Below are 22,611 nucleotides of genomic sequence, written 5' to 3'. Positions count from 1 at the left end.
TGCCCCTCCTCTGCCCACACTCTGTCTCTCTCTCTTTCTGAAATATAAAATAATAATAATAAAGTAAAATTCTTAAAACTAGAAAAGTAAGTCTCCTGCAAGAAGAGATCACGACACAGTTTGTAAAGAAGAATGAATGGTCCTTGTACCAAATCCTGGAGAAGAGCACTCCTCTGAAGGTCATGGGACATCCAGGGCTGTGTGTCAGATGTCAGGTGGGCTATGATGCCTGCAGCAAAATAACTGACTTCCATTTCTTTGCTATGGAGCAAGCTGCTAATATGTTTCACCACATCTTCAGTCACCAGCTTGGAAGACAGTTCTCTAACTTCAGCTATGTTGTTCTACAGGTAAAAGAGCAGAAAATATCAGGGATAGGAAAGGGAGAGGAATCAGTGTCTGATTCTCTCTTCCTTTACTACTGCTTAGCTTAGATACTTCATCCCATCCTCCTCCCTCTCAATTTAGCCTAAAACCCACAATCCCACCCCTTGATGAGGAGGATATCAGTAATGACAAATCACTGAGTGAGCACTTACTAAGTGCCAGGCACTGTACTAGACAAACAAAAAGGTCCTTTTTTCTGCCTTATCTCATTTCATGTTTCATATAGTTTTACCAAGAAATAAGTCACTCAGCAAGATTTAACTTGTCAGTCAGAACTTGTCAGGTTTATACTGCTAATAACCAGTTGAACTAGAATAAAATCCAGGCCTGACTCAAATACTTAAGATTGCTCAGGGCCTACTATATGTTACATTAGCTTGAAATTTAACAGTAACAATGAAAGGCAGGTAGTATTTTATTTTATATATTAGGTTTCTATGCTGTTTAACAAACTGCCACAAACTTGGTGGCTTAAAACAACATACATTTTTTCTCTCTCAGTTTTTGTGGGCCAGGAGTTCATCCATGGCTTAGGTGGCTCTTCTACTCTGAGGTCTCAAAAAGCCACAAAGTGCTGGCTGGGCTGCATTCTCATCTGGGGGCTCCACTGGAAGGAAACTTACTTCCAAGCTTACAAACTGTTGGCCACATTCATTAAGATTGAGGGTTTCGTTTTCTTGCTGGAGGCCACCCTTAGCTCCTAGAAGCTGCCCATAGTTACTTCCCACAGGGGCTTCTTTCTCCAACTACTTACTTCTTGGCAGCTTGCTTTTTCAAATACATGGAAGAGTCTCTCTAGCAAGTCTATTAGCAAGAGGGATTAACACCATAGTACCCCTAAATCAGAGGGGGATATGTTCTAAGACCCCCAATGGATATGCCTGAAACCACAAACAGTATCAAATTCTATAATATACTGTTTTTTCTACACAAACATACCTATGATAAAGTTCAATGTGTAAATTAGGCCCAGTAAGAGATTAACAATAATAGAATAATCATAACAATATATTGTTTACTTTTGTCTGTTTTTTTAAAGTTTATTTATTTTGAGAGAGAGAGAGCATGGGCAGGGGAGGGGCAAAAAGAGAGGGAGAGAGAGAGAATCCCAAGCAGGCTTCATGCTGTCAGCGCACAGCCCGACGAAGGGCTCAAACTCATGAACCATGAGATCATGACCTAAGCTGAGATCAAGAGTTGGGCACTTAACCAACTGAGCCACTCAGGTGCCCCTCATGTAACTTTTATTACATGCCCCTGTTATAGGGGCACCTGAGTGGCTCAGTCCGCCACTGAGTTAAGTGTCCGACTCTTGGTTTTGGCTCAGGTCATGATCTCATGGTTTGAGTTCAAGCCCAACATTGGGCTTTGCACTGATGGTGCAGAGCCCACTTGGGAGTCTGTCTCTTGCCCCTCACCTGCTTGTGCTCTCTCTCGCTCTCTTAAAAAAAAAAAAAAAAAAAAAAAAAAAAAAAAAATTTACATGAATGTGGTCTCTTTCTCAAAATATCTTTTTAAAGCTTATTTATTTATTTTGAGAGAGAGAGAAAACACATGAGCGGGGGGAGGGGCAGAGAGAGAATCCCAAGCAGGTTTTGCTCTGTCAGTACAGAGCCTGATGTGGGGCTCAAACTCACAAACTGTGAGACCATAACCTGAACTGAAATCAAGAGCCAGATGCTTAACCGACTGAGCCACCCAGCACCCTCTCTCAAATATCTTATTTCACTGTACTCACTCTTCTTCTGCTTGTGAGGAGATGACAAAATGCCTATATGACAAGACAAAAAAAGGTGGATGACGTAAGCATGTGACATAGCATTAGGCTACTACTGACCTTTGGACCATTCCTCAGGAGGATCACCTGCTTCCAGACTGTGAGTAACTGAAACTATGGATAAGGGGAAGGGGTCTACTGTCTACACACCATAACATAATCACAGAACTGATATCCTATCATCTTTGCTATATTCTATTCGTTAGAAGCAAGTCACAGTTCCTGCCCACATTTGAGAGGAGGACTTTTACAAAGACGTGAACACCAAGAAGAAATCAGAATCACTAGGAATCACCTTAGGGTCTGTCTACCACACAGATGAAAACACAAAGGTTTAGAAGTGAAACACATAGTCAAATTGAACACAGCAGTTACTGTTCCTTCTGAAGTGGTTTTCAGAAAAGTATACCCTAGAGACTAGTATGTTCAAAATAGCATCATACAGCACTATGCAGAAAACTAAATTATTTTGAGATCACTTACCCCAGGTTTGTTTTTTTTTTACAAGACCAGCTATACCCTATTGATTTCAGCAGAAACTGCACTATTGTGAGATTTCCCCCCCGTTTTCCCCAAAGCTATCTATACATACCCTCATCAATAGTAGGATTTCAGCATTAAGTCGATCAGATGGAAGCCCCAGACAAGGAGAGACAACATGACAGCATCCTTACTATAACTGAGGACACCTTAGATGAATCACAATTTCTCTTATAAGCTTGGCAGAGGCTACTTTTCTAGTACCTTTTTCATTCCAATAGTCTATGAACAAAATGTTGAGAAGAGATGGAAGCTACAGGAGAATGTGGGTCTTCTTCACTCAGAAAAAGGAAGGAAAGGAGGCATCCTCAAAAACTCTCAGCATTCTGAGAGGCTCTCAGAAAAAAGTAAAAGATCTTTTAGAAAAGGCTAGCTAATAGTAGGACACTTAGCTTTATATAGCATATATGAGGCTTCAATCCACCTTTCTGGCCTTATTTATTGCTTTTCCCAACTTCTGCCAAAATTCCAGATATTCTTTATTACAGTATCCCTTAAATGATTACATTTTCTCATCTTCCCTAGCCAAAGAGCTTTGTCTCCTACTTCTTTTGTCCTCTATCTTCCTACTTTTTTGTACCTTCCAATATTAAGATTTCCAATATTAATCATTTAATCCCCTCTACTCTGTTCCAAGTCCTATAGGTGCTAGGGATACTAAAGTAAAGACACAGTCCCTGCTTTCAAGGAGTGCATGCTCTAGAATCAAAAGCTTCCACTAGACTTTGTGCTTTTCTAGCACTTACCACAGTCCCTCTTAAATCAGAAAATTATTCATATACCTGTCTAACACTACCTCCCCAACACTGAAGGACCATCAGCTGGATGTATTTCATGCATGGCAAACTGCAAGGACTTAACAGTATGTCTTCATTACTTTTTGTAAATGTTCACCTTTATCTTCTGGAAACAAAGAAATTTCTCAATTATGGATATCCTGATTGAGAGGTAGTATAACAATATAATCAAAGAAATTTCTAAAGAATTGATTACCTTGATAAAAAAGTATGGTAAAGTGGTTAATATCAGAGGGTCTACAGCTAGGCTGCCTGAGTTTGATATTTGATTCTGCCTCCTACTACTTAGGTAACAGGATAAATAGAACATAACACAACTTTTCCTATCTCTATGTGACTTAGCCATGTGACTTCACTGCTCCTCCCATCAAGGGGTGGCCACCTCCTTTAATGTGGGCTTAAGCATGGACATATAATAAATATATATTTGGTCTTTGTTGCCAGTTCTTGAAAGAGAAGTCTTCAATCCCTTGGAATTTCCCAAGTGATAAGAGTAATCAGAGCATCTTTGTTCTTTATTTGGTAGGCAACTAAATAAATAACTTCAGGATGGGGACTGGTTGCCAAAAAAAACCAAACCTTAATTAGAAGCCTCGGACTTTCAGCCCCACCCCACAACCTCTGGAGGAGGAGAGAGGAACTGAAGATTGAATTAATGATCAGTCATGCCTATGTGATGAAACCTCCATAAAAAATCCTAAACGATGGGTTTAGAGAACTTCTGAATTGGTAAACACATTAAGGTGCTGGGAGGGTGGTGTGCCCAGACAGAGTATGAAAGCTCTGCATGCACTCATCCTTCCTTGCCCTATATCTTTCTTCCATTTCACTGTTTCTGAGTTGTATCCTTTATAATAAACTGACAATATCAAGCAAAATGCCTTCTGGAGTCTGTGAGCCATTCTAGCAAATTATCAACCTGAGGAAGGGGTCATGGACACTCCTAATTTATAGCCAGATGGTCAAAGGTATGGGTGGTCCAAGACTTAAAACTGGCAACTGAAGTGGGGCAGTCTTATGAACCTGAGCCCTTTAACTTGGATAACTTAGGATAACTTAGGTAGGTAGTGTAAGAAAGGAATTGAACTGAATTGGAGCATACCCAGTTGTTACTGAGAGTTGGAGAAGTGATTACTGGGAAACACCCCAGGCCACCTAGTGTGCTTTGCCCAATGAGACATTAGAGAACGTGACATAAGCAGAGGTTTAAGAAGCACTTGCACAGTGGGACTTGCCTTCTAGCGCTACCCTGAAACTGAAACAAGCCCAGGGTGACAGGGGTGCCTGGCTGACTCAGTCAGTAGAGCATGCAACTTTTGATTTCAGGGTCATAAATTCAAGCCCCACATTGGGCACAGAACTCCCTGGGGGTTAGGGAGGGGGAGAGAAGAAGAAGAAGGGAAAGGGGAAGAGGAGAAGAAGTCATCGCCCACGGAGATACAAGGCCCAACTAACAACCTGTACCAACTGTCACAGTGAGAGTTAGGCCATCTTAGCACACCTAGCCTTAGTTGAGCCACCAGATGACTACAGCAACATGAATAACTCCACTGGAATTACTGAGACCAGAAGAACTGTACGGCTACACGGAGTTCAAATTGTTGACTCACAGATTCAAAAGTAAATAAAATGGCTGTTGTTTTAAGCTGTAGTTTGTTCAGAGCAAGAGGACTGATGTGGTATTATTTTATAGGGAATCACGTGAACACTAAATGAATTAACACACAGAAAATTGCTTACAATAGTGCCTAGCATATAGTAGGTGCTACATAACTGTTAGTTTATTTTTTTTTTTAGAAATCAGAATTAACTGAAACAATTCACCTTACCCAAAGACCAAGTACTTTGCTTTGTATTGCTGACTCTGAAAAAGTCTGTCAAAAGAATATACAGGTTACTTTACCATGAAAAAAAGAACTTTACATATAAACTCAATCCTGTCTTCCCACCTCCAAGACTTGGATGAAGATTGCCAATCCTTGATTTTCTATAAAGTGACTGCAGGCAGCTGGAGACTCATCTGTAAGATTCCAAAGTGCTTTCAAAGTAAACAAGAGGGTGACATCATCTAAATTTTCAGTAGTCTTTTGTTTTACTATTGCTAGAAGTTCCTAAAAACCAAAGAGACAAAGGGTTAGATGCCCCAGTGACTAACTCAATTACAACATAAGAAAAGCAATAGTTGTTCTACCACTTAATAGCTCTGTGATCCATTTATTCTCTATATAATGAGTTATACCTAACTCCTAAGATTTTTATGAAGATTAAAAGAAAAAAACAATTCAGCTTTAATGAGCACTTAATCTAGTTCTTGGTCCTTGTTAATAAGACTCATAATCAAGTACATATTAGCTATTCCATTATTCATTTATTGAGCATGGTTGGTCAACACCTCAGGTAAGAGCGACAGATTAAAAAAAAATGTTGGTTTTTCTCTCAACTAAATAAAAGAATTTTAAGTTTGGGAAAATGTTCTGAACGAAATACATAAAAGCCTAAGAATTTACTTTAGAAAAGGCAGGAAAAGGAAACCTCCATGCAAAGGTAATATGTATACTGAAACAAATGAGACCAGAAGAGAAAGAAAGATAATGAGTTAAGCAAGGAGTGGAGACATAGAGGGGGAGGGAGTATGCCAGGCAGAGAAAAAGTGTGCTGTTCTTGAGCACACTTGAGCAGATCAGTATGGCTAGAGGGTAACACCAGTACTACAACCATATGTCATAATAAAGAAATCATTGGCTCACTTTAACAGAGATTCCAAAACCCCGTTTCATATCAGAATAATTTTGGACACAAGTGAAGCTAGTATCCTCACTTTCCTGCAAGCATATTAGACTGTTGTGAGAGAGGGAAAGGATAGCCATTTTCACCTAACCACCTAATGAAAACACATAAAGTAAAACAGCACTGAACAAAGCAGAGTATGTCTGTTTTCAGGAGGAATGAGACCACCTCAAAAATTTTACCCAATCAGGAGAGAATGTATCGAGAGAATTTATCACAAAAATAAAGCTGTGAAAACCAAGAGGGAAGTGTAAGAGTGACACACAGCATTGGTAGCAATCATTCAGACACCCAATGGGGTGAATGGCCGCAAAGGCAAGGGAGGGAGCAGGGGAAGTGAGGCTGACCCTGACAATAATAACGAATGTGGCCAGGCCCGTGGTTAGATGCTTTATATATTTTTACCTTAATGACATTCAAAATAACTGCAAAATATTACTCCTATGACAGATGCCTGTTTTTCAGATGATGCCAGTTTTCAGATGAAGAATCTGAGGCACAGAGAAGATAAATAAATTATCTAAGGTCTTATGACTAGTGGCTGAACATGGCTTGTTTTCACCTAAAGCCTGAATTTTTGGTAACATTTCCAAAATTGTTTCTCCGAGAACTACAGGGCTGCTCTTCCCTCCGTGTTACTTCAGGACCTGCTCTCTATCTCGCTCTATTCTGTATCTCTGTCTGTTCCTGTTAACCATTCCCAGCAACTCCATCACATCATCTTGACGAAACTGCTGCCTCAAACACCCTACTTTATGCCCTAGAATCCTGAAAAAGACTGCTCGAGTCTCATCTTCAATATCTGCCAGAACACTCTGAAGAGGGCATTCAACTGTATCTGGGAATTCTACTGGATTTCTCAATGAATTTGCTCCCAAGACCACTCTTCTTTCATCATTCCCTCTCCCCTCCGACTTTACTCACCATCTTTTTACACCTCTCACTCGATCACCTCATCTAGTTTTTCACGAACTACTGCTGTTCCTCCTGACAAAATCTACCAGCCTACCTACACATATATCAACGCACCCCGCTTTCCCTTCTGCTTTAGTCTAAAGCGAACATCTTTACTCCTGTTCTATACACAATTCCTGCACACACACAAAGATTTGGCACCAAATTACTTCCCTCTTTATTGCCATTGCCATCAATTTCTCCTTTTTTTTCAGAAATGTTTTCAAGGGCGTAGAATAGATCTTGGAAAAAACCAATTGCTGGCCCCATGTAGTATCTTCCTTTCTTTTTTTCTCATTAAAGTATATCAAAAAGTTGCTTCCGTGTTGCACCTCCCATTTGCTCATCATTGTAGTCCAAACAGGCTCTGTCCCACTACTCCACTAAAATAATGTAAACAAGATGACTAATGACTTCCATCCTGCCAAATCCAACTGGCACCTCTCTGTCCATCTCACTCAACCACTCAATAGCATCTGACATGACTGCTCAATTTTTCTGGAAATAATTCTCTTGGATTCTAAGACATCACTCTTTCTTGGTTTTCTCATTTTCAACACAACTCCACTCTCCTTCCCCGGCTTGTTCTTCTTTCTAACACACTCATTTCAGTCCTTCTATTTACTCTATATGCACTCCACACTCTCCAGGTGATTATATCCCGTATCAGAACTGAGGACTCAAATTATTCTTACCCAATACTCTGAGCTGTGCCCCATATCAAACTGCCTCTGTGACATCTCAAGCATTGCAGAAATTAACATGTCTAAAGTCATTCTTGATTTTTATCCCCCAAACCTACTGACTACATATCAAATACTCGTAAGATTCTACTTGTGACAGCAATGCAAAAGGTAAAAACTTTAGGAATAAATTTAAGAAATACAGAATTATCAACATTAAGACAACACCCGTGTACATCTGGGGGACATAGAAGACCAAATAAAGGGAGTAACATCTCCTATTCTCAGAAGGAAAAATCAGTATCAAAGAGAGGTCAATTCTTCTAAGTAAATCTGTAAATTTAACATAATCCCAAAGAAAACAAAGCTTGTTTAAAACAAGAAAAGCCAGTTCTGGTGTTCACATTAAAAAAAAAAAAAGAGGGACGCCTGGGTGATTCAGTCAGTTAAGTGTCTGACTCTTGATTTTGCCTCAACTCATGATCTAACAGTTCACGGGACTGAGCCCCGTGACAGGCTCTGTGCTGACAGTTGAGAGCCTGGAGCCGGCTTCGAATTGTGTATCTCCCTCTTTCTCTCTACCCCTCTTCTGCACCCTCTCTCTCTCAAAAACAACAATAACAATAAAAAAAACCCACAAAAATAAAACATAAGAAAAATAGAAACTCAAGATCTTAACTATTAAGGAATTTATAAAACTAGTAAATAAAAAGTGTGGTATCAGCATATAAACAGACATACAAATTAACACAGCACAAAGTCCAGAAACAGATGCAAATAGAGAAGGGAATTTAATATATGATAGAGGTAGCAATGTATAACAGTGGAGAAAAGATAATTTGTTCAACAAAAGGTGCAGAGGCAGACATTGAGAAGAAGCACAGACCCTTACAACATAACCCCCCCCCCAAAAAAAAAGGCTTTAAGTAAATCAAGAATTTACATGTTAAAAGAAAGGAAACCACAGATAAAAATCATGAGAAAATTTTAAAATATACTCTGTGGAGCACAGAAATACTTTCAAACTGTGCCATCAATGCCAGAGAAATAGAATGATAAATTTAAACCTATAAACATTTTTAAATTACTGCATGGCAAAACATGTCATAAATAAAGTACAAATAATCAAACAGCCAACTAGGGAAAATACATGCATCTCACATCAGAGTCAAAAGGCTCAATTCCTTAATATATAGCAAAGTCTTATAAATCATAAGAAAGCCAGCAACCCAAAAGGGAAAACAGGGGCTCCTGGGTGGCTCAGGTCATTGTCTCATGGTTCCTGAATTCAAGCCCTACATCAGACTCTCCGCTGTTAGCGAAGAGCCCACCTCGGACCTCGTCCCCCCTCTCTCTGCCTCTCCTCCACTCAAGTGGTTCTCTCTCTCAAAATAAATAAATTAATTTTTTAAAAAAAGGAAACCTATCGGGGCGCCTGGGTGGCTCAGTCGGTTAAGCGTCCGACTTCAGCTCAGGTCATGATCTCGCGGTCTGTGAGTTCGAGCCCTGCATCGGGCTCTGTGCTGACTGCTCAGAGCCTGGAGCCTGTTTCAGATTCTGTGTCTCCCTCTCTCTCTGACCCTCCCCCGTTCATGCTCTGTCTCTCTCTGTCTCAAAAATAAATAAACATTAACAAAACAAAACAAAAAAAAAAAGGAAACCTATCAAGGCTATGAAAACAGTTCACAGGAAACAAATGTTTGGAGGGGGAAGGGGGATGGTATTACTTGCTCAAAACAAGTGCAAAATAAAACAATGATGTACATTTTTTAGTGAGCAGTATTAGCATAATCGTAAGGTTAATACTGATTACTGAATAAAAATTAGGATATTAATTTATTGGGAAAGGAGATAATTTATAGAGATACATGTAGGAGAGGAGCACCTGGGTGGCTCAGTTGGTTAAGTGTCCACCTCTTGATTTTGACTCAGATCATGATCTCATAGTTCGTGGGATTGAGCCCTGTGTTGAATACATGCATCTGTCCACGCAGAGTCGGCTTGGGATTCTCTCTCTCCCTCTCTCTCTCTGCGGATACCTCCCTCCATCCCTCCCTCTCTCTCTAAAATAAATTACATACATACATACATACATGTAAAAAAATTCTTTAAAGATACATGTGGGAGAGCTACGTTCTTATTTACTATAGCAGCAGAATCACTAAAAAACATATAAAATTGATAAATCAAGTTAAAAGCATTTTATTTCGAGATGTGGAGGTAAATACCAAAAGAAATAGCTCTAAGAGTAGAAAGTAGTTTCTTTTGGGGAGCAGGTCTTTAGAGAGTTTTCATTTATAAGCCTTTTAGAATGATTATACTTTTAAAATTATGTTCATAGGTTTTTTTATTGGAAAAAAAAGGGTTATAAAAGCGACAATCAACTTACCTTAACTGCCATGAAGAGCTCTTCCTTAAGCTGTGCAGTTTGCTCAGATGAGAGCTGTAAGCAAACAAAAAGCCGAAAGTAAAACATTGGCCATCTATCAGAGCACCATCAAGACTCAGGAGAGAAATCTGGACTTTAGCAATCACATACCTGCAGGGCTAGAATAGAGGTGATGCTCACTGCCATTGTTTGCATCTTGGGGTTCTCATGCTTACAAAGCCATCTCATAACAAACTTGGCAGCATCAAACCTGAAAAACCAGTTTTTTTTCTCACAATGAAGTTTTAAACAGTACATGAGGAGAGAAGAAATCACTTAACCTCCCCAACAAACCCTGTATCTTGGATTTCTAAACCCTCAGGCATGAAAATCAAGAGCATCTGGCAAAAAGAAGAGAAGGTCAGAAGAGGAAGAGGACAGTAGGCAAATAAGAATGTAAGCAAAATGCACAGAATTCAAAGTAAGTTTAGCAGGCAGGGGCGCCTGGGTGGCTCAGTCGGTTACGCATCTGACTTTGGCTCAGGTCATGATCTCACAGCTAAGGAGTTTGAGCCCTTCGCTGGGCTCTGTGCTGACAGCTCAGAGCCTGCAGCCTGCTTCAGATTGTGTCTCCCTCTCTCTCTGTCCCTCCCCTGCTCATGCTCTCTCTCCTTCAAAATAAATAAACGTTAAAAAAAAATTTTTTTTTAAACAAAGTAAGATTAGCAGACCTAGGAAAAACTTACCATTCAGTTCCTACTTTCATGGGTCTGAAAAATGGGAAGAACCCACCCAACAAGTAGTAATTTGTAATATGAATTGTAGACAGTGCTAAAATGGGATAGCAAACAAAGCACATAGCTAAAGAGAATTCATACCCTTTAATAGAGGCAGATAGTAGTTAGCTCCTATTGACCACAATTGTAGGAATGAAGACTGAGATGAGAAAGATCTTCTAACTTTCAAGAGAAGACTGAAATCAATTTTTTCTTTTTAATGAGGAAGACCCTTTTAATGAGGAAGACCCTAACTTTAAAAGTCAACTCCCATTTTAAGTACGCATTTCAGTTAGATTTGAGAATGGCTTAGCCTAACACTCCACACCCACATACCACAGGCTTTGTTCATGTCAGCCTGTGCTGAATTTTTCTGCTGTTAGCAGCAACTATTATAAATGTTTCTGAGCTCATGAATCTGGAAGACTATATAAAGGCCTCAAAAGGAGTCCCTTTGGAGTCCAGGATGATGATTTTCTCAATTATTTTCAATAAAATAGTAACAAAAAGAATGACTATACTTAGAAGAGACTTTTTTTTTTAAGGAAAGTGCAAGCTGGAGAGAGAAGCAGAGGTACGGGAGAGGGAGAGAGAGAGAGAGAGAGAGAGAGAGAGAGAGAGAGAGAGAGAATCTTAAGCAGGCTCTGAGCTCAGCACAGAGCCTGATGCAGGGCTCAGACACACAATCCTGGCATCATGACCTGAGCCGAAATCAAGAGTCAGGCACTCAACTTACTGAGTCATCACCCAGGCACCCCTAAACAGGCTCTACTTCTTAAGCTAGGCACCCTGATAAGTACTTTACAAACATTATCATGTCTAATCCTCATAAGAGTCACTATTTTACAAATGAGGAAACTTTTACAAATGAGTCAAACTTCAAGTATGTTTGACTCTCTGGAGCCCATGTTCTTGACACTTACTACCCTGAACTGGAATCACTTTGAGAGACAATATTTGCAAGCACAGTTGACCCTGGAACAACATAGGTTTGAACTATTGTGGTCCACTTAAACACAGAGTTTTTTTCAATAGACACAATGGAAAATTTTTTTGCAGATTTGCAACAATTTGAAAAAACTCACAAATAAACCTCATAGCCCAGAAATATCAAAAAAAATAAGAAAAAGTTAGGGATTTATAACTATACAAAACATACATGGATACTTGTTACTGGTTTCTTTTACTATTACCATAAAATGTATACACATCTACCATAAAAGGTTAAAATTTATTGAAACTTACACAAACACTTATAGACCATACATAGCACCAGTCAACAGAAATGTAAACAAACATACAGTATTAAGTAACTATATAGTTATCTGTACTACATACTGTACTACCGTAATTATTTCACAGCCACCTCCTGTTAACATTACAATGAGCTCAAGTGTGTGTGTATATCCACTTAAAATGCCCTGCAACATTAATCACTCGACATGATCAGTTTTCCATCCAGTAAACTGCATATAGCAGTAAAAAGCAATCTCTTGCAGTACTCACATATTTTTCACTGTTTAGTAAAATATTATAAACCCTGAATAACACCATGAGACCCATATAAAAATGCCACTAATGATGTTGGAAGTGCTCCCTAGAAACAAAGAAAAATCATGCCATTACAAGAAAAAGTTGAACTGCCTGATATCTACCATAGATTGAAGACTGCAGCTGGGGTGCCCATCATTTCATAAATGAATCCAGAATAAAGACCACAGTAAAAAAGAAAGAAAAGAAAAGAGAAATTGGTGAAGGTGTTGCTGCAGCTATGCCAGCTGTCATGAAACCTTATGCTTTTTTGCAAAACACCCTTTTATCTTATTGAAAATGCAGCTTTTATGTGGGCAGGGATTGCCATAAGAAAAGCATAGTTATAGACTCTAATACGACTTGAGAAAAAGTGACCATATGACAAGTTAAAGGAAAAGGAAGGGAAAGGATCTAAAACTGCAAAAAAAAATTTAAGTTTATTTTTTGTAATTTCTACAACCAGTGGGCTCAAACTCACAACCCTGAGATCAAAAGTCATATGTTCTTCCAAGGCTCTTGGGAGGCTCAGTCTGTTGAGTATCCGACTGTTGACTTCGGCTCAGGTCGTGATCTCATGGTTTACGAGTTTGAGCCCCGCATCAGGCTCTGCACTGGCTCTCTCACTACACCTTCCCTGCTGACACGTGTGCTCTCTCTCTCAAAATAAATAAATAAACTTAAAAAAAAAAAAAAAAAAAAGCCTCAGGTACTTCTGAGCCAGTCCAGGTGCCCCTAAAATTGCAAAATTTAATGCCAGCAAAGATAGTTTGCTTTTTAGAAAGAGGTTTGACTTAAGGCAGGAAAGAATAGGTTAACTCTACTGTTTTGTACAAATGCAGTCAGTTTTACGATAAGAACTGCCTTTAACCATAAAGCTGCTAACTCCAAAGACTTGAAGGGAAAAGATAAACATAGGATGCTAGTCTTTTGGTTGTACAAGAAGGCCTGGACAAGAATCCTTTTTATGGATTGGTTCCATACTTTGTCCCTGAAGTCAGGAATTACCTTGCCAATAAAGGACTGCCTTTAAAATTCTCTTCATATTGGGGTGCCTGGGTGGCTCAGTCAGTTGAGCGTCCAGTTTGGCTCAGGTCATGATCTCGTGGTTTGTGGGTTCGTGCCTCCCGTAGGACTCTGTGCTGACAGCTCAGAGCCTGGAGCCTGTTTCAGATTCTGGGTCTCCCTCTCTCTCTGCCCCTACCCCGTTTGCACTGACTCTGTCTCTCAAAAAATAAACAAACACTAAAAAATTTTTTTAAATTCTTTTCATATTGGATAATTCCCCTGGCCCCCAGAACCCCATGATTTCAAGCACTGAAGTGGTCTATCTGCCCCCAAACACAGGGTCTCTAATTCAGCCTCTAGATCAGGGGTGATAGGGACCTTTAAGGCTCATTACACACAGTACTCTATGGAAGGACTGTCAACATTTTGGAAGAGAATCCCAATAGAACATCATGAAAGTCTGGAAGTATTACACCATCGAAGGTGCAACTATTGTTACAGGAAAAGCCATAAAAGCCATCAAGCCTGAGACAATAAATTTCTGCTGGAGAAAACTGTATCCATTTGCTGTGTATGACTTTATAGGATTTATGACAGCCAATCAAGGAAATCATGAAAGACACTGTAGATATGGCCAAAAAAAGGTGGGGGGTGAAGTTTCAAGATACAGATCTTGGAGAAATTCAAGAGTTAACAGACACCACACCAGAGGAATTAACAGATGTCAATTTGATACAGATGAGCGCTTCCAAACCAGTGCTGGACGGCAAGGAAGAAGATGTAAGAGAAGCAGTACCAGATAATAGATTGACATTAGACAGTCGGGCAGAAGGATCCCAATTATTCAAGACTGCTTTTGACTTATTTTATAACATGGACCCTTCTATAATACGGGCAATGAAACTAAAGCAAATGGTGGAAGAAAAATTGGTACTGTATAGAAATATCTCTAGAGAAATGAAAAAGCAAAGAAGTCAGACAGAAATTATGATGTAGTAAAGTTATACCAAGTGTGGCTGCCTCCCCTTCCAAGTCCTCCACCTCTTTCACCCCCAAGACAGCAAGATTAACCCCTCCTCTTTCTCCTCAGCCTGGTCAACATGAAAACAATGAGGATGAAGACCTTTATGATGATCCAATTCCACTTAATGAGCAGTAAATAATCATCATGCCTACAGTTAATAAACCTCTCTGTTGTGTATGTATCTTCATATGAACATCTAATAACTGTATAGCAAGAATTGTATGAGAGGTTTCTGTGTCCTTATTAATGCCTAAGTATTCATGATGTACAACATCACATGCAAGACTTGCATGGAAGTGGACAGCCTACCCTTATAGAGCATAAGGTAAGTGATATTTAATATAAGATTAAAAACATGTTAGTTTTATCATTTTGTAATTTTGCTTTCCAAGAATTACATTACCATATAATATGCCTCTGCCGTAACTGAAGAAACTGCATTTCAGCCTATTATCAAAGGCAAGTAGTTGTTGTTTTTTAATTTGTTTTTATTTTTTTTTACATTTATTTATTTTTGAGAGACAGAGCACAAGTGGGGGAGGGGCAGAGAGAGAATGAGACACAGAATCAGAAGCAGCCTCCAGGCCCTGAGCTGTCAGCACAGAGCCCAAGGCAGGGCTCGAACTCACAAACTGAGACCATGTCAGCCAAAGTCAGATGCTCAACCTACTAAGCCACCCAGGCACCCCAGTAGTTTTGTTTTGTTTTTTTTTTAAGTAACAATGTTTCCAACACTGTATGATAAATATGACTGCTTTACTCTATGCCATGAAAATTTTACAGCAATTCATTCATTAGTGTAAGGCTAGGCTACCATGAAACAATTCATTGATTATACTACACTACCATAAAGCAATCATATTGCTGCTTCTTCATTATCAATGCATGAATACACTTGTAAATAAATATTTTTCACACTATCTTTCCTTCTTTCCTTCCTTCCTAAGTAAACTCAGGGCACCTGGGTGGCTCAGCTGGTTGGGTGGCTGACTTTGGCTCCAGCCATGATCTCACAGTTCTTGAGTTCAAGCCCTGCATCAGGCTCTGTGAGGACAGCTTGGAGCCTGGAGCCTGCTTCGGATTCTGTGTCTCCCTCTCTCTCTGCCCCTCCCCTGCTCATGCTGTCTCTCTCTCAAAAATAAATAAAACATTAAAAAAAAAAAAAGAAAAGAAAAACCTAAGTAAACTCTACCGCCAATGTAGGGCTTGAATTCCATGACCCTGAGATCAAGTCACACACTCTGCTAAGACAGCCAGATACCCCACATTATCTTTTCATTTTTGATATCTAGCGTTAGTAATACATAAAACATCTACAGTGTTTTGTAGATGATATTGATATAGGTACTGACAGAAGATTCACCTTAGAAGTAGATAATATAAACTTTTGGTATCAATAAATACAGTACAGTACTATAAATGTATTGTTTTCTATTTATGATTTTTTCTTTTTAAAAAAATATTTATTTATTTTTGGGGAGAGCATGACTGGGGGAGGGGCAGAGGGAGAGGAGAGAATCCCAAGCAGACTGCCTGTCAGAGCACAGAGCCCAATGCGGAGCTCAATCCACAGCGAGATCAGGACCAGAGCCTAGATCAAGAGTCAGATGCTTAACTGATTGAGCCACCTAGGTGCCCCTTCTTTATGATTTTCTTAATAACATTTTCTTTTCTCTAGCTTACTTTAATGTAGAATATAATATATAATATTTAACATACAAAATACATGTTAATCAACTATTATCACTAAGGCTTTTCAGTCAATAGCAAGCTACTAGTAAAGTTCTGGTTGAGTCAAAATTATACATGCGTTTTGACGGGCGGGGGTGTAGTGTGAGTGTCCCTAATCCCTGCATTTTTTCAAGGGTCATCTGTAGGGTACTTCTAATCACCTCTGTGGAAGAGGCTCAACAGAACATTCTCCTCAAACACCTTAGCCCAGCCTTAATCAAACCCTTGCTAATAAGCTAATAACCAAAGCCAACAATGTTCAGAGTAACACTAGTCAACACCCCAAAATCAGATGACCAAGTTTTATACTTGCCTGTCAAATGGAACATCCACAAGAATCCTGGAATTGGTTAAGGAGAGAAGACAATTCTTCTGTAACTTTAAGGAAATAAAGAAAAATAATTTTGAGCAAAGGTATACCCCATTCTAAATAAAGATTCTAGGCATTTACTGAGAGCTCACTGTGTACCTGCCTCTATGTACTTCCAAGTTCATTTAATCTTACCCTGTCACATTTATCTCTGGCCTAAAGAACAATCCTCCCCCTACCTTTTTTTTTTTTTTTTTTTTTTTGACAAAGTGGGGTCTTTTCTCCTGAACCCCAATGGCCTGACTATGGGTCAGTCTAAATCAATTACCTGAAGCCTGGGCCATCTACAAATGTCCTTACCAGATCTCTCATAACTATGTGATAGAGTTATACCTGCTACCTAAGACCAGCAGGGATGAAACTGGGCCATTAGAGACAGGAAAGAAAGAGAAAGCTTCATGGGAAAGCTGTAGGAATAGAAAAACATACCATTTCCTTGAAAGGCCATAATAAGTAGGCCTGTATGACTGAAGTAGTTTAAGAGGCAGGGCCAGCAAGCCTGAAATGCCAACAGGAACTGGGCAGTAACAAACAAGTGAAGTGGGCTGAATGTGACAGAGCAGAGCAGTTGTAGGAATTACGGCAAATGAGAATTAATGGCCTCTAATAGGGGCAGTTCTTACTCCAACTGATGCCTTCCATGTAGGAATTAACACCAAACTGTGAAGGAGCTTCCAACTTCTCAACAGAAAGTAGAAATAGATTTTTTTTTTTAATGAGGAAAAACCACCTTCCTTATTGTATTTTAAAAATTTTACATTTTAAGTACATACTTCAATTAGATTTGACAAATTGATACAGCTGTGTAACCACTACCATCCACCATCACCATAGTTAAAATAAAAAATATTTCCATCACCCCAAAGAGTTGCACTGCATGACCTTCCAGTTAATCTTAACCTCACAGGCTTCAACCCCAGAAAATTACACTATCCTAAGAGACTAATCTTTTCTCAAGTTTCACATAAATGGAATCATATGGTATCTACTCTTCTGTGTCTGGCTTATTTTGCTCAGTATATGATGTTTTTGAGATTCATCCATATTGCACATGAGTACTTTTTTCCTTTTTATTGCCAAATAGTATCTTTCTATATGAACATACCACAATTTATCTATTCATCTGTTGCTGAGCAACTGAAAAGTTTTCAGTTTTAGGAGATATGTTACGAATAAAGATATTATGAACATTCATGTAGAAGTCTTTGTATGAATATATGATTTCATTTCTCTAGTAGTGGAATGACTAGGTAGTGTAGAAGGTATATGTCTAACTTTGCAAGCCAACGTCAAACTGGTAATTGCATCATTTTACATTCTTAACATCAATATATGAGAATCTCAGTTGCTCCACACCCCTGCCAACACTTAATTTCAACCAATCTAGTGTGTAGTAGTACTAGGTATGCAGTGGTATCTCAATGTGGTTTTAATAACTAAACACACTGAGCATCTTGTCACATACTCATTTGTCATCTGCATGTATTCTTGGGTAAAGTGCTCAAATCTTTTGCCTTTTAAAAAAACTGGTTTATCTTGTGTTACTAAGAGATTTTTTTTATATTTTCTATAAAAGTCTTTTCTCATATATACAAAATAAACATTTTTCCCAGCCCACAGCTCACCCTTTTCAATTTGTGTATGTGTGTGAGAAGCTTTAATTTTGATGAATTCTAAATTTATTATTTTTCTTTCATGATGTGTGCTTTTTGTATCCTAAGAAAACTGCCTACTTCAAGGTCACAAATATTTTCTCCTATGTTTTCGTCTACAAGTTTTAGGGTTTTACCTTTTATATTTAGATGATTCAATTCAAGTTAACTTTCACATATGATGTTAAGCTTATAATGATGTACTGAAGTGTTAACAGTACATGGGTTTCTGGGTAACTGGTTTTTGAGAAATTTTAAAAATTTGAACCCAACTGCTTATCCAAATTTGCTATTTTTTTCTATAACAAATATAAATTCCTTATTTATTCTCTCTCTCATTCTTTCAGGTAGGATGAAAAATTAAAAGAAAATAATGCTAAAACTAATAATAACTAATACTAATAATTTTTTTCATGTATTTGCCCTGAAGTAAGAAGCACAGTCAAGTATTCAATTCAAATTACCTGCTGGTAATGGGGGAAATTTTTCAGAGCCTTGAAAAGCAGACAGGTGACCTCTGACAACAGACGAACAGGCATCCCCCTGGCCAGGCCCTGGCGTGTTAAGTTGAGGGCGCAAGCACTGGCTGTGAACTGCACTGGCAAATCCAATGGATGATTCCTCATTCCTACAGCCACAAGCTGAAGATGAACTTGTTTTTAGTGGCATATGACAACATTAGCATTCTTTAAACTGTCTTGTTTTTGTGTTAATTGGCAAAAATATCTGTTCATTGGGCCAGAAAGTAACAGATTTTCCCTATCCTCAGCATTTATTATTTTAGGACACCAGCAATACCTTCCAATCCAAATGCAGCCATTAACTAGCTCTGTGACTAAAGGCAAGTCACTTCCCTTCTTTGGACTTCTGTTTCCTCAGTAATTTCATAATCCTTTATCGAACCTCACTCCATACAAAGCATTGTGATAAGCACTACAGGGGACACAAACATGAATCACTTACACCCTAATTCCTTAACATAAAGCCTTGTGAGAAAAATAAGGTATGTAAACAAAGGATACTGTGAGGGCTATCAAAACATGAAACTGGAAAAAAGAAAGTATCATAAAAGAAGTATACATAAAGTGCTGCCTAAGGTCACTGTGGAGGGAGCAATCATTTCTGGTATGGAATCAGAAGACTTCATTCAGAGAGCACATTTAAGCAGGGTTGCAGCTAAGATTTGGACAGAATAAGATGGAGGTAGGGATGAAATGAAGAGGAGATTCCCAAGGAAGAGAAAGGTGATAAGGAAATACACAAAATAAACAAAAGGATGGGATGAATCCGTTAGCGGAGGAGAAAATTTGAATTTAACAGAATTTTGAAAGCATTTGAAAAATGGTAAAGCATAACATTAGAAAGGTAACTGGAAGACAAACTGTGAAAGACCTACAACACTCATGTAAAATGGAGGTGCCATTCTAACCTTAGACCACCCCTGCTCTAACATTTAAGGACAAAGCAATCTGTTTTGTCTATCCAACAGGGATAATAATCATCCCTATCTACCTCAGAAACTAGTCTGCTGATACTTGCATGAACCATGATTTTAAGAGACCAGAGCCCCTCACTCTGACAGCTGCATGAAGTAATGGAGCCTAGAGACAGACACAGACCTGGGACACATTCTACTAGAGAAAAAAAATGACTGTTGTCTATATTGCTAAACTGCTCCTAGGATTTCATTGGATTGCCATCATCTGCAAATTAAATATGCAGAAATAATAAAAGAAAAACCATGGTTATCAAAAATCATAGAATCTTTGATATGAAATGGACTTTTAGAACACCAAATTCAGTATCATTACAAATGAGAAAAGTCCAGAATTTTTTCTCTTTATACAGTGCTGCTTTTAGGTTATGAACAAATCTAATCTCGCATGAGGCAGAAATATCCATATTTTTAAGGAAATGCAAAGAATTACAAATAATAAAGACAGTGACTTTAAGACTCTTCATTTCCATGTTACATTTCACTCTAAATAACTGCAGTTTTCTTTCCCAAACCACTTAATACTTCCAATAACATTTAAAATAAATTCATTCTGTAGGGGCACCTGGGCAGCTCAGTCAGTTAAGCGTCCAACTTTGGCTCAGGTCATGATCTCACGGATCATGAGTTTGAGCCCCACATCGGGCTCTCCACTCTTAGCACAGAGCCCGCTTCAGATCCTCTGTCTTCCTCTCTCTCTCAAAAATAATAAACATATGGGGCGCCTGGGTGGCTCAGTCGGTTGAGCGTCCGACTTCAGCTCAGGTCACGATCTCGCGGTCCGTGAGTTCGAGCCCCGCGTCGGGCTCTGGGCTGATGGCTTGGAGCCTGAAGCCTGCTTCCGATTCTGTGTCTCCCTCTCTCTCTGACCCTCCCCCGTTCATGGTCTGTCTCTGTCTCAAAAATAAATAAACATTAAAAAATAAAAAATTTTTTAAAAAATAAACATAAAAATAAAAAAAAATTTCATTCTTCTGTAAACCAAAGCCTGGACCTACCAATACTGGTAATTTTACTTTATTCACAAAATACTTTAAATGGTAGATTTGGCCACCTTCAACTATTACATTTTGCTCTGTTCTTGTTGGAGATACTGATGTTTTCTTTTAGAAAACCAGAGGTTAGATTTTAAAGAGTAAACAAATGGGGTGCCTGGGTGGCTCAGTCGGTTAAGTGTCTGACTTTGGCTCAAGTCATGATCTCGCGGTTCGTGAGTTTGAGCCCCGCGTTGGGCTCTGTGCTGACAGCTCAGACTTTGGAGCCTGCTTTGGATTCTGTGTCTCCCTCTGTGTCTGCCCCTCCCCCACTCACACTCTGTCTCTGTCTCTCTCAAAAATAAGTAAACATTTAAAAAACATTTTTTAAATAAAAAACAAAGAGTAACCAAATGAATGAATGAATAAGAAACAACACTTAGGGCAAAGTGACTTTGTGTTTATAAATTATATCTCTTATTGTAGGCAAAATAGTACAGTGCTCCTATAGACCCTTCTCAGGTAAAATCAAAATGCTGGATGATTCTAATTGATTCAGATGCTCAAAATGAGAAATGGTCTAGTAGTTAAGTCTAACATTGTTTTCCTTTCTCTGTGAGGGTACTGTGGCTCACTACAGAATAAGGCATATAAATTATTGCAGTCAGTGTTTTGTGAACAGCTTTAATGAACTAAGTAAAAAGTGGTAACAAAAACTACCTTTCTGAGGTATAGTTACCTTTAAAATCGCAGGCATGGTTACCTGCATTGAAAATGTCTCTGTGAAGAGCCTGTAAAGGGCTTCCTTCATAAAACATGACCTATTCCTGTATCGACTCAATGCTTCTGAAATCTGGCTCATATTGGCTCCTCCAGCAACCTGAAAAACAAAAATATTACCAATAGGTTTCACTACTCAGGTTTTTAAGGGGTTTTGAGTGTTAGAAACAATGACAGGTATTCAATTCAGTGTTCCAGGTGCTTTACAAAGTTACTCTTATTGAATTCTAAGTCTAATAGGTAAACGGTCTCCTCATTCCCATTTTTACAGATGGGGTCAGAGAGATGAAGTATGGTGCTAATTTTAACAAACCAATTCAGTGATGGAGCTAAACTGAAATGCCATCTCCCTACAACTATATTACAGTTAAGACTTTAAAAAAAAAAAAAAAAAAAAAAAAAAAAAGACTTCAACTGAATGGGTGGCATATAAATTTTTAAACAATCAATAACCATGACTGCATATGTTTTCTAAGTACTCATATAGAATAAATTAGATAATAAGAGAAAGGTAAAAGGCCACATAAAATAACTAAAATGGAAGGGAAAAGGACTTTTTTTGTAGTATTACTTTTTATTTATTAAATATTAACACAATTCTTTCTTGCTACCACCTAAATAATAACTTTTAAAAATCTACATATAGACTTTGGGTCTGGAGGATAACGGTACTCCCCCCCACCATGATCCAAAACATACAATTAATAAGGAATGCAAATAAAACTAAGTATGACCCAATTTTCAGCATTCCTGGGTAGTGGAGAAGAAAATAAAGGGGAAAATTCAGAATCTTGTAAAATGAAAACAATCCCCTCTCCACTCTACCATGACCAGTAATATCATTATCACTGAAGAAACCTCACATCACTGATTGACATCACTAATGGACAATGCTTCTGAAGTAGGAACTATGTCCATTAAATACCAAAAAATAAAAAATTCAAACCAATTCCATATATAGCTATTTATAAGAAATTT

General features: G+C 38.6%; 2 protein-coding genes across 6 annotated transcripts in view; one reads left to right on the top strand and one right to left on the bottom strand.

Annotated features, from left to right (window-relative positions):
• ECHDC2 (enoyl-CoA hydratase domain containing 2) overlaps positions 1-4,068 on the top strand; it is a 36,462-nt gene extending 32,394 nt beyond the window's left edge. The window contains exon 11 of the transcript XR_006221433.1: positions 4,028-4,068. The gene's annotated coding sequence lies outside the window, so the exon portion shown is untranslated. The remainder of the gene's footprint in view (positions 1-4,027) is intronic.
• ZYG11A (zyg-11 family member A, cell cycle regulator) overlaps positions 1-22,611 on the bottom strand; it is a 74,968-nt gene that overhangs the window by 8,356 nt on the left and 44,001 nt on the right. For 3 of the 5 annotated variants that reach the window (XM_007077422.3, XM_042997188.1, XM_042997190.1), the window contains 8 exons: positions 21,593-21,733; positions 18,849-19,025; positions 16,676-16,740; positions 10,465-10,564; positions 10,315-10,368; positions 5,451-5,612; positions 5,331-5,375; positions 150-344 (listed from right to left, as the gene is read on the bottom strand). In XM_007077422.3, coding sequence (XP_007077484.2) covers positions 150-344; positions 5,331-5,375; positions 5,451-5,612; positions 10,315-10,368; positions 10,465-10,564; positions 16,676-16,740; positions 18,849-19,025; positions 21,593-21,733 — 939 coding nt within the window. The remainder of the gene's footprint in view (positions 1-149; positions 345-5,330; positions 5,376-5,450; positions 5,613-10,314; positions 10,369-10,464; positions 10,565-16,675; positions 16,741-18,848; positions 19,026-21,592; positions 21,734-22,611) is intronic. The other 2 variants (XM_042997187.1, XM_042997189.1) reach the window with 2 other exon arrangements.

Source organism: Panthera tigris, chromosome C1 (genome assembly GCF_018350195.1).
Source record: "Panthera tigris isolate Pti1 chromosome C1, P.tigris_Pti1_mat1.1, whole genome shotgun sequence".
NCBI lineage: Eukaryota > Metazoa > Chordata > Mammalia > Carnivora > Felidae > Panthera > Panthera tigris.
This window is presented reverse-complemented; position numbering and strand designations above follow the sequence as displayed.